Source organism: Podarcis bocagei, assembly GCF_964188305.1.
Source record: "Podarcis bocagei genome assembly, chromosome: 10".
Taxonomy (NCBI): Eukaryota; Metazoa; Chordata; class Lepidosauria; order Squamata; family Lacertidae; genus Podarcis; species Podarcis bocagei.
The window spans coordinates 74,044,258-74,057,265 of NC_138135.1; the positions used below are offsets into that span (position 1 = coordinate 74,044,258).

At 42.5% G+C, this 13,008-nt stretch overlaps 1 protein-coding gene across 1 annotated transcript in view; it reads right to left on the reverse strand.

Annotated features, from left to right (window-relative positions):
• The window catches only part of SEMA3C (semaphorin 3C), a 151,750-nt gene that overhangs the window by 38,187 nt on the left and 100,555 nt on the right, over positions 1–13,008 (reverse strand). Inside the window, exons 9-11 of the mRNA XM_081210709.1 lie at positions 11,489–11,603; positions 10,841–10,910; positions 2,511–2,655 (exon numbers count right to left, since the gene is read on the reverse strand). Of these exons, the coding sequence (XP_081066835.1) occupies positions 2,511–2,655; positions 10,841–10,910; positions 11,489–11,603 (330 nt within the window). The remainder of the gene's footprint in view (positions 1–2,510; positions 2,656–10,840; positions 10,911–11,488; positions 11,604–13,008) is intronic.

Consider the following 13,008-nt stretch of genomic DNA (forward strand, 5'->3'; position numbering starts at 1 on the left):
TCATCAGTGCCATTAACAGCCATTACGCTTCGGTTACAAGTTTATCAGCAAAGCTCTCATTGCTAATCAGCAGAGTAACTGATCTTTGCTAACAAGGCTGCTGCACTTTCTCTATCTGAAATCACTGAAATGTTATTGTAAGTTCCCCTAGGACCAAGAAAAAGGAAGACAGGATATTGAGGAATAAATTGGCCATGACCTTAGTCGAGAGCTGCAATGTCATTCATTTGCTGCTTAAGGAAAACCAGTGTAAGCTATTACCTTCTCCTGTATCTTGGGAAACTGCAGTACATATGAGGTTGCCCTCTGAACACTGATCCATTTAACCCAGCGCTACTTCAACTGGCAGTGGCTATTCATCTTCTCAGGCAGATCTCTGAGCCAACCTAGCCATCACAATGAATGGTGCTATCCTAAGAAAGCTTGTGGAGATTTGAGTCTTACAGAGTTGGCCATGCATAGGATTTCAGTCTGAAAGATGGAGACTGAACTGCATGCCCTACTGCTGAGCTCCTGGCTGTTGTCACCACTGTGTCTGAACATGTAATTATTTCCTATGCGCAAGGAGGAAAGCGGAGTAGCTGTCTGGCTGGCTGTGGCCAGGAGAAAGTGCTAAATGAAGGTTAGGGAGCTTCAGCCTCCGGGGATGAGTGTCTCTTTCCGGCCCTTGAGACCACACCCCTATTGGCATTGCTTGGCACTCTCCTCAGGTGCAACCTGGTTGCAATGTGTACTTGACCTCTGATAATGAATCATAGAATCATAGAATCATAGAGTTGGAAGAGACCACAAGGGCCATCGAGTCCAACCCCCTGCCAAGCAGGAAACACCATCAGAGCACTCCTGACATATGGTTGTCAAGCCTCTGCTTAAAGACCTCCAGAGAAGGAGACTCCACCACACTCCTTGGCAGCAAATTCCACTGTCGAACAGCTCTTACTGTCAGGAAGTTCTTCCTAATGTTTAGGTGGAATCTTCTTTCTTGTAGTTTGGATCCATTGCTCCGTGTCCGCTTCTCTGGAGCAGCAGAAAACAACCTTTCTCCCTCCTCTATGTGACATCCTTTTATATATTTGAACACGGCTATCATATCACCCCTTAACCTCCTCTTCTCCAGGCTAAACATGCCCAGCTCCCTTAGCCGTTCCTCATAAGGCATCGTTTCCAGGCCTTTGACCATTTTGGTTGCCCTCCTCTGGACACGTTCCAGTTTGTCAGTGTCCTTCTTGAACTGTAGTGCCCAGAACTGGACACAGTACTCCAGGTGAGGTCTGACCAGAGCAGAATACAGTGGCACTATTACTTCCCTTGATCTAGATGCTATACTCCTATTGATGAAACCCCTATTGATAATGCCTCTTGCCTGCTTGGATACAGGACAGAGAGGCTATGTGTGATTGTATGCAGAAACTATCCCACTGTAAAAAGGGGACACAGGCCTTCATTGTCCACTTTTGCCTCTGGCCGCTGACTGCCATTGATAGAGCTGCCCTCATAAGGTCAAACAGAAGGTACCGTGGCTCTCAGGCTGAAGAAGGGTCCCCCTTGCTAAATCAGCTTGAAATCATAGAGTACCACAAGAAAATTGTCTCAGTTCCTTCCCCTTATCTATTTTATCTTTTCTTTCAGTCTTGTCACAAACAGATAGCCCACCTTTTCCTAAGTGATTCCAGAACTTTTAAATGTTTTTAAACATTCTTCAATGTTTTAAATAGGTTTTTATTTGACTTTAAATTGTACAGTTTTAACATAGTGCTGCTTGCCGCCCCAGGCTCCTTTAGGCAGAAGGGTGGGATAAAAATCTAATAAATAAATGAAACTTCCCTAGATAAGTCACTTCCATTAGCTAAATGTTTTTACAGGTTAACAACTTAAAAATCATGTTGCCATAGCCTAGGCTCAGTGGTTTTCATCTCTTAGTGCTGAGGAATATGCCGTAAATTGTTCTCCTTCCCTTTAGAATAGGGGTCAGCAAACTTTTACAGCAGGGGGCTGGTCCACTGTCCCTCAGACCTTGTGGGGGGCCAGACTATATTTTGAAAAAAGAAGAATGAATTCCTACGCCCCACAAATAACCCAGAGATGCATTTTAAATAAAAGCACACATTCTACTTATGTAAAAACATGCTGATTCCCAGACCGTCCAGGGGCTGGATTTAGAAGGCAAAGGGGTCAGATCCGGCCCCCGGGCCTTAGTTTGCCTCCCCATGCTTTAGATAACTGTCTTTTAAAAACAGCTATCTTCTCTCTAGGCTAAACACACTGCAGAACTATCCACTTCCCTAATTCTGTCAAAATCACCCACAGCTTCCTTTTATCAGCTTTACTGCCTCTTAATCCTGGCCAATTTGTCCACATGCCTTCTGAAATGTGGCCAAATGAAATAAAACCGAAGGGAGCAGTCCAGGAACAGACCAAAGCGATGCTGAGTGAAGGATCATGCCTAAGGCTGATAAAGATAACACAAAGGCAAGTTGGACTTGTAAAACCATGTTTAGATGAGTACTTACAGTCCCAGGTCGTGGATAAGGAATTCTTCCCTGATAGGGAATCAGCTGGTGGTTTGGCCCTTCCTTGTGTGCAAACGGCCCATTGAACACTCTCTGGATATCAGACAAGTGATACACACAGACTGCTGAACCTTTAAATACAGAGCTGGGGAAGAAAAAGAAACAAACAAAAATCTGTTCATGCTACCTGCTTGTTATTGTGCACACAAAATCATTGACACCATTCTAGCTTGCTTACAGAATCACAGATTCGTAGAGTTGGATCAAGCCCAACCCTCTGCAATGCGGGAACAGTTGCAAAATGAAGTATTTAAACTGGGGCGGCCGAAGGTAGCTCTCGGTCGCCTCAAAGGTCCTGAGGTGACTTACTGTAGGCTGGCGAGGATTTCTGGCTCCTAGTAGCAGCCACAAAATGACTCTTTCCTGGCCAAATTAGAAAGAAATGAAGAAAGCTTTGGGGAACCTGGAGTGGAAGGCTGTGAGCTACATTCTGGCATTCCGCTCTGGTACTCAACTGCCTGGATTCAAAATTATTTAATTCTAAAAGTATATCTTTTGCACCCAGCTCCCATTGGTGGATCTCAAGGTTATATCATCATCATCCCACAAGCCCCAAGTCTGCCACTCTTGCTTTCTACTGTTTTTGTATTCTGCACTGCATTCTGTATCTAAAGGCAGCACCATGTCATACCATTGTGGTGAGTGTTTCCTCTTGACTGCACAATGTTTTATTTTATTTTGCTCAAGACTGTGATAGGTCAGTCTTTTGAGCAACTAAAGAATGGGTGGTCCAGCCTTGCAGTGAATTAGACTGGTTTTTTTAAAAATGTTTTTTACTGGTCACTGATTCTGTAATAAATGTTCCTGAAGACATCTCACTGTCTAAGTGCAGAGTCACTTTCAAATTCTGTTGGGAGAAGTTCTTTAGCAGATAGAACCATTAAGCTAATGCTGTGATCCAGCACCACAGCTTCATCCAACCTGGGGCACTCCACTTGCTGTGATTCTAACATCCATCAGTTTGAGCTGGGCTGACTCTGGCTGGGCTGGTGAGAGTGGAAGTCCAATACATCTGGAGGGCACCAGGTTGGCAAAGGCTGCTATGCCCACTTATGTGGGTATATTAAGTTGAACGCAAGGGAACTTCTTTCCGAACAGACATGTATAGGACTGCACTTTTGAGAGATTGAACTAGATGATGTTATGAAGTCAATTGCTCCACCTGCAATATTGGAATTAACAGTAACAACATTTTTGGAAGATTGGGAAAGGTTATGGAAAATTGATTTAAAAATTACAGATTGTTCTTTGCTGAAAGAAAATTATACGAAGATGATGTATAGATGGTATACGACACCAGTGCAGTTGGGAAAAATGTACAAAACCAGTTCAAATTTATGTATAAGAAAAAGGAGGGGACATTTTACCATATGTGGTGGGATTGTAATGAAATTAAGAAATTTTGGGAAATGACATACAATGAATTGAAGAAAATGTTCCATCTAACATTTGTTAAAAAACCTGAAGCATTTTTGTTAGGGATTGTAGGAAAAGACCTGCCAAGGAAGCTGAAAAACATCTTTATGTATGCGACAACAGCGGTGAGAGTCTTAATAGCACAAGGATGGGATGGAAGACTGAGGAAATCCTGACTCAAGAATTATGGCAAGAGAAACTGATGGACTATGCAGAACTGGCAAAATTGACACATAAACTATGGGACATGGATAACTGTGACTTTAAGGAGGAATGGGAACCTTTTACCAAGTACCTAAAGATGCAACAAAGTGAATTGGACACCTTGGCAGGCATTGAATAAACACTCACAAATTTGTTTATTGATAATAATTAGTTAGATAAATTAAGGACTTATACAATTCTGTAACATGCAGAGAATAGCATTCATAGAGAAACCAGAGATTGGAACTGAGGGAAGTCGGGGGGGTGTGTGTGACGGCAGGTTGTTTATGGGAGGGAGGGGGTGGGGAGAAATGAGGAAAAAATTAAGGATGATATGTTTTAAGATGTTTTGTTGAATTACCTAATAAAAATTTAAAAAACAACAAAACAATAACAACATTTTGCTGTGTTTTCCAAGTGTCCAAAGCCCTTCGCCAGCACTATTGAGTTGTAATTCTTACAACAACCCTTTAAGGTAAATCGGCATTATTATCCCCATGCGAAGGATTGAGACTGAGGAAAAGCATCTTGCCTAAGGCCACCTAGTGACTTTGTGGTAGATGCAAGATCCATACAGGATTGTTGTAAGGATAAAGAAGATTAGGAGGAAATACTTTGAATGCTCTGAAGTATTACATTTCTATTGACTATTGACAGCCACTTTACTTAGAAACAGGGATAAGTAAATTCTAAATAAGATTAATGAAATGTCGATCTTGGTAAAAAAAAAATTTTTTTTTCATTTCCCCCCAATTTTTCTGAAAAAGATTTAAAAAATTTAAGCCGCGGCTGAAAAACACGAGAACCCAAAAGGAGACTTGAAAGAACACAGAGTAATAGCAACCCCTGACTTTTCAGTTGCTTCCAAATGTCTGCACACAGAATGGCTAAGAGGTAAATGGGCCTCATTAAAGGGGTAATTAGTTTTCCCAGGTTGATTATGGAGTTAAAGGATGCAATCTTGGACTGCAGAAGGATGCATCCTGTTTAATCTTCATTCTCCAGTTTATGCAAATATATCTGCTGAAATGCTTATCATGGCAGCTTGAAGCGAAACACTACAACAAAGTTTTTTTTAAAAAAGCAACTACACTTAAGCAAATTAGAATTTAATTAAGGCTGCACTCTGAATGATTAGATGCAAATCTCATGCCACTTGGTGATTCTAGACGTTAATAAAATCAGCGATATTGAGTTGGGAGTAAGTGAGTTGGGAGACTGGAGTTTAAATGTAAAACACATAGATATTTATGTTTGGTAAGACAGTTTAAGATGTAAGACCTTGCCCTCCCAAAATTTGCATTGTATCTTCCTTACCACCCAAATATTCCCTTCTCTGTACCACCACTGAAGCATGAATATATCCATGCTGTACAAGTGGATATGCTCAGTGTGAGTCCTTCTTCAAATTTTATGGGAAATGCTGCCAACAGAATGCGGAAACAGAATGTGCATTTTGCTGGCAGTGCTTATTCACTTGTAGCCACTTTGCTTTTCTAAACATTAATCAAATTTTACACATTACGGCATGAAGCTGTGTGGAGGGGGCTAAAAAATGTCTTTCACAAATGGAATGGAAATTGGCCCCTGCAGAGAGGAATATAATTGCTCCCATAGTGTTGATGGGCCTCCAGAGACCTAAAGCAGTGAAGTGGCTGCACATCACAGAAATTCCCTCTTTAGTCCAAGGAATAATGTGCTAGACCTGGAGGCAGAACATGTGGGCAGATGGAAGTGGCAGGAAAGTCTGCCTCTTAAGGAGGGCAATTCGTGTTTCTGGAAGTGGCCTCTTCATGCCTTGTGGAGCAGCTAAGGATCTGCGATGAATTTATTTGACCCTATCTGCATCAAGCTATATTCTATCTTTATCACCAAACTCCGAATATAATTGCACATTGTATTAATTAACATTAGTTTTTAACATATTAGTGGCCATGTGGTGATTTTAGCTAATAAATTTTACTGTTTAATGTCTTAACCTGTATATTAAGGTACTTGTAAAGCTCTCTTCAGAGTAGGTAATGTCTTGATAATATAAATGTTTTAAGTTTTTTGTAATAATCCAGCATATTTTCTTCTAATTGTTGAATGATTCTGTGTACACTGTGGCAGCTTTCGGCTATGTGCAATAAAACTGACTGACTATTTTGTCTGTGTTAAACTGGCTGCCAGTTCAGCTTCTCTGGATGCCTCTCAATACAATCCTCAAGGAGGAACGTTGTAAAAGTGCTGCAGAAATAAGTGCCCAAAGGAACCATCTCAATGGCTCTCCACACACACACACACCCTGGTGGCCATGCATTTGGTGGCAGTAGGACTTGGCCCAGCCAGGCCACCTAAGCTTCCCACTCATGTGACAGAGACCAATGCCCATGTATACACCTTGGGTTCCTTCACACTACTATGTTCTACCTCTGCAGGCAGAGGCCAGTTGCTGAGGACCACAAGTGGGGAGACTGCTGTCTCACTCTGGTCTTGCTTGTGGGCTTCCTATAGGCTTCTGGTTGGTTACTGTGAGAAAAGGATGCTGAATTAGATGAGCATTTGGCCAGATTCAGCAGGCTTCCTCTTAAGTTATTACTTCTGAATGAACGGTTTCAGGGTGGGTACGACCAGCAGGTCCTAACCCACTAGCTTCTTTGCACATCTGCTGTGTGCACTGGATGTATTTGAAGAGGGCTGCTGTGTTCACAAAAACAGGGTTTGGCCTAAAGTGCAGCCTAGCTGGAACCAAACAAGCAGAGGTGAAATGGAAGGCTGTTAACATCCTACATGTGAGATAAAAGAGCTTTTAATAAGGTGCCTAAAAAGCCAAGTAATATACGATCCACTTAAACACAAATGGCGCTACCATTATGTTGTGCACATGAAAGCAGATGGATCCTAGGCTTATGTTGGGATAGACAGGAAAAAGCAATAGGAATGTACATTGCCTGCACTTTCTTATGTGAGAACCAAAAAGAAAAAGAAACAAACAACTAAAAACAACATTTAAAACGACAACAACGAAAAGCATTTCTGGGAGTCTGGTCAAGCATGAGAAGTGTGAGAGCTGACCTGCCTTTTATTTGCAATAAACTCAGCCTGAAATGAAAGGATTTATAACAAGAACTGAAACTCTAAAACTGAGCGCAAGGGTGGGGGGTAGTGAGAAAGGAAATTACAGCTGAAGATGGAAACTAAGGGAACACTCTCCAAAGGAGATTAACCAGTGATCACTAGGGCATGCCTATGTTACAGACTGAAATTAGTTTAAGAGTTATTAACTCGCTCCAGAGACACCTGGAAGCATAATTCTTTGCCAGGTGAAGGTTCTCCAACAAAGGTTTTCTGCTCTGTAATTTTGAATATTGCTTTGGATGAAGACATAACAGTGAAGCTGGGGGTACCTGAGGCTCAGGAGCCCAGTGGGGCCTCTCAACCCTCCACAACTGCCCCACCACCACTACCACATACCCTTCTCCCCAGGGCACACGGCTCCCTGATGCAGAAATGAGCCTGCTGTCTACAGCCAAGGTGGTACAACTGGGTCAACCTGAGGGCTACCCTTCCTTCTGGGCAGCCTTCTGGAGTGCTGAGGGGCTCCAGGCAAAAGCGGGGGGAGCAATGAATTTTACCTTAGCCTAGATTCCACATGCGCTCACACACCTCTCTCTGTTCTCCACCCAGGCAAGGAAGAGCCATGAGCAGAGTTCAAGGGAACATCCCAGCCAGAAATAAAAGACTCAAGGAGGCTGCAAAATAGAGCTGATGAGGGTTTTCCTTGGGTTGGGGGGAGGATAAAGGTGAGGAACCGGAGAGGCCTGGGGGCCCTCATTCAGTTCCTGGGCCTGAGGTCCCCCACCTTGGGAATTTTGGTAAAATTTACATTCATTGCTTCACCTACTTTTGTGTCTCTCCCAACCTGCCCCTGGCATGTGGCCCGCAGAAGTTTGCCCCCAAAGGAATGGAGTCCTTGAGCCAAATAACCTTTCCCCTCTGTGCCTGGATGTAGCTCCCTCACTGGAATGGAGAGAAAATGGCAGACACACCAACTGAACAATTTCTTAAGTTGTATCCTGCTTTCCATGTGGGATTTGAGATGTGGCCTTCTGATGGATGTGTGCATGTGGGGTTTGCATTTGGATGCAGGAACTTAAACTGCAAACAGGAGTGATATTACACTAGGTATGTAATGATTACAATAATGTAAGCCTTGGCATAGTAACTCAACATGGGTCTCAGAAAGGCAGAATATTTACCAGACTATATCCTGCATTTCAGTGCCGTACAAACCTTACATCAGGTTCTAATCTGATATTAAAGTTTTCAGCTTACTGACCCTTCCCTTCCCTCTCTGAATCTTGCTAGATGAGCAAATCTGATTCTACATCGCATGTGGGTTCCAAGGAACAATGTACCAGGATCTGTTGTCCTAAAATCACTGTTCCGCTGCTCACATAAGTGTGAGCATAAATCAGGTACAAAATGCATTAATCACATTAATCACTTCAGGCTATGCACCCTATGTTGAATTTATTATGTTTTCTTCAGCACAAAAAAACCTGATTCATTTCAGAAACACCCATAGAAACATGGGCTTCAATCAAAACTAATTACAATCCTGTGTTCTAACATGTATCTGCTGTTTGGAGCATGCAGAGGTTGAAAATAAATTAGGCTCTGCTGCCAAATGAAATCCATTAAGACCTTTAGTTTTAATTATACTGCATGTTTGGAATGGGGTGTGTGTGTGTGAGATAGAGAGAGAGATCCTTAGGGTCTTGTGGAGAAAGAAACGTACAGCAGCATAAACTCCTGCACAAGGAACAGGAAATGTCTCCAGGGCCTGGAATAGAGTCAGTGCTCCCTTGCTTACCACCTTATATGGCCTGCCTGAGCCTAACCCATTTTCCACTTCACCATATGCATTAGGCAAACCAATTTCTAGCTCACACATACTGCGTATGTAATCATAAATGTGGTCTTTCTGCGGCCCCCCCCCGCCTCTACTCCTGCTGGTAAACTTTATTCTTTCACTGTTGACAGTTGCTCAAAAGAAAAGAAGGCGGCTCAGCTGCTTAAATGATACCTTTTTGATTGCCAAGCAATTAAGAAAGAAAGAAAATTATCATATTTATTAGTCTGATGACAACTTAAAATGCATGCTACCAATGTAATTTGGTGATGTGCCTAGACAGGGAGCAGTTTCAGAATATTCAGTATACACACAGACAGTACAAACCAACCTCAATGGAAATTGAGTTGTTAAAGCATTGGGCGGTTGCGGGGGGGGGGGGAGTCCTTTCAGTTTGATTTGTCTTTTGACAGTGAAGTGTCTTACAGTATTTTTTGAGCCCAAGGGACAGAGTGAGTTAGAATTTAAATTATAGGTTATATATCACACCACTGAGAGATAACTAACTGTTCTCTGTCATCAACAAAACAGCTACGGTGTTGGCTCCTACGGTGTTCATCTCCTATTTTAGAACGAAATTCATGAAAAGCAATGAGAAGATGGCAGACAAAAGTGTCTTCCAGTTAACGAATGTGTGGAAGCCATTTATCTGACCCAATGCCTATTTAGAGACGTCGCTGGAGCACGTGGGACCAGACACATGGAAAAGGTTGAAATGCTGCTCCAGTATTGTGTGACTGGACCAGAGGGAACGTACGATGGATGGTTTCAGGGGAAAACCTCATAAGAAGCTTGGAGAGGTGTGTGTGCAGAAAGCTCTCACTTTTTTCATGGCTGCAATGCCACCCACTGTGTGGTTGAGGGGTCTGTGGTTCCCACTCTTCTCTTTGCTGCATCTTTTGCTATACCCACCATTGCCTCAGGCCCTGTGGTCCCCAGAGGTTAGCGCATGAAAAAATACAGTCCTGGGGCTAGAAAAGGTCCTCCATCCCTGGCCTAGGGCAATCAGACCACCACCTTCGATGTCAGGATGCAGCTTTATTGTACAGAAAGCCTTTGGGTGCTGCTATTCCATGATAAAAGCTATACTGTAGTTAAAGCTTTTATTAAAGCTGTGGTTTTCCCAGTAGTGATGTATGGAAGTGAGAGCTAGACCATAAAGAAGGCTGATCGCCGAAGAATTGATGCTTTTGAATTCTGGTGCTGGAGGAGACTCTTGCGAGTCCCATGGACTGCAAGAAGATCAAACCTCTTCATTCTGAAGGAAATCAGCCCTGAGTGCTCACTGGAAGGACAGATCCTGAAGCTGAGGCTCCAATACTTTGGCCACCTCAGGAGAAGAGAAGACTCCCTGGAAAAGACCCTGATGTTGGGAAAGATGGAGGGCACAAGGAGAAGGGGACGACAGAGGACGAGATGGTGGGACAGTGTTCTCGAAGCTACGAACATGAGTTTGACCAAGCTGCGGGAGGCAGTGGAGGACAGGAAGGCCTGGCATGCTCTGGTCCATGGGGTCATGAAGAGTCGGACACGACTAAACAACTAAACAACAACAACAATTCCATGATAATTTAAATTACGGCAGTATTGGAAACATTTGCTTGCCATGTTACATAAAACCCCCACCCATTCCTTCGTGCGGATATCCCCTTAGACGAGAGACATTTGTAAAACATGGGAATCGCCTCACCACAACTTCTCTCAGGCGTAATATTTAATCTGTGGATTTTCTTTCACAAACGTGCAAGATTACCTGGATGTTGTGAAAATGCCATATATCAGCGTTGTTCTGGGGTTATCTGTTTCTAGCAGGAACACATCCTCTGTGGGAAAGAAGCAAAACAGAGGCTGAATATATCTGAATGTGATTTCCAAACTGCACCACGCATACCCTGACCTTATTCCATCTGAAGCCAATGGAATTTTTTGTTTAGGCTACAAACCCATGTTGCACAATACTTTTATTATGTCACTGACAAGATAGTCTGTCTGATGGAAGGAGGAGAAAAATGTTTAAAAGTGTATGTAGCTTATATGATAACCAAATTGGTGCAAGTTTCAAATGGATGACTCCCAATCCTTGATTGCCCTGAGGACATCACTTGCTCTATGTTCCTGAAGGCACCTCAGTGCAAATGCAAAAATTAGAGGGAAATTAGAGGAAAAAAATTTTTTTTCTGTTTAGAAATTGCAACGATTATATACTTTAGCCTGTAATGTGGACGTATCTGCATCTGTCATTTTAGCTTATAATGTGTATTATAATGGCTGATTTTGTTCATGTTTTGATTCTGATTTTAGCATTGACTTTCATTGACAATTTTAATACATATTTCACATGCTTTGTAAACCACTTAGAGGTTTTGGCCACAACAACTAAGCAGGAAATAATAAATTGTACCTAATTCATCAAAGTAGGTTTCTGTGCCATCGTCATCCATTACTGAACACACAAGTCTTGCTTTCAAATAAGTTGTCCACTTGTTCACAAGGCTGCGTTGTCCACCAGTGTCATTCTGGGGGTGGGGGGGAGCAGAGAAGAAACCACTTACTAACTCCAAAAACTACACAGACATCAACTAGCACTTTCAACATTAGTTAGTGAGGTGCTTTTTTAAAAAAATAATGCATGAAAATACACCAGCATTTTACTGTCAATTTCTCCTAAAACATGCATTTTTGCAAAGCAATCTTTTTCACCACACGTATATATTTTCTAACACATGAATTTTTGTACATATTACTTGGCTGAAGAACTGATTTGCTAAATCTGGAGAAGTGTGAATTTCAAAAGATGACTGTGTTTTGGTTCTGTGTTTACCTCTTACTGTGAGTGGAATCAATTTTCTTTCCCATCCCTACTTTCAATTAGCATTTGGACTTTAAAAGCTTCTCATTTTTCCTGCCCAAACTGCACAATCAGGACACTAATCAGAATATCAGATCCTTCCACCACTGAAGAGACCATCTATGGTGTAGAATTGCGTTATGAATGCACAACATATTTACATTGAACAAAGAAACAAATTAAAGGTGGAAGTTATGTTATGAGGTTGCTACCAGCCAATGCAAATTATGTGGTACAACTTCCTGGACTGAACCATATCTGGCTGCCTGCTAGAACACCTGCCCACAAAATATAGGAAAATAACATGTCAGAGTGGAAGAAAAGAAACACTAGCATGCCTAAGTCTTCTCTCTTATGGTGCCCCATTTCCATTTGCAGACAGGGTTGCTGTCCCTCATGGAAGAGCGTTCAAATATATAATACCCATCAGCAGTCTGTTGTGGAACAGTCCAAGAGAAGGCGTTGCAAATGGTTCTGCTGTTCAATGTGCAGAACAGTCAACTGAAATGAAAGGAGTATATGTACCTAGCAGGCCACAGTGTAGAAACCATTCTTTTCATTCTAATAGGGAGCATTAGACCCTGTCCAACAACAACAACAACTATTATTATTATTATTATTAATTTATTTATTTATACCCCGCCCATCTGGCTGGGTTTCCCCAGCCACTCTGGGCAGTTTCCAACAAAACACTAAAATACAATAACCTATTAAACATTAAAAGCTTCCCTAAACAGGGCTGCCTTCAGATGTCTTCTAAAAGTTTGATAGTTATTTTTCTATTTGACATCTGGTGGGAGGGCATTCCACAGGGCAGGCGCCACGACTGAGAAGGCCCTCTGCCTGGTTCCCTGTAACTTGGCTTCTCACAGCGAGGGAACCGCCAGAAGGCCCTCGGCGCTGGACCTCAGTGTCTGGGCAGAACGATGGAGGTGGAGATGCTCCTTCAGATATACTGGACTGAGGCCATTTAGGGCTTTAAAGTTCAGCACCAACACTTTGAATTGTGCTCGGAAATGTACTGGGAGCCAGTGTAGGTCTTTCAAGACTGGTGTTATATGGTCTCGGCGGCC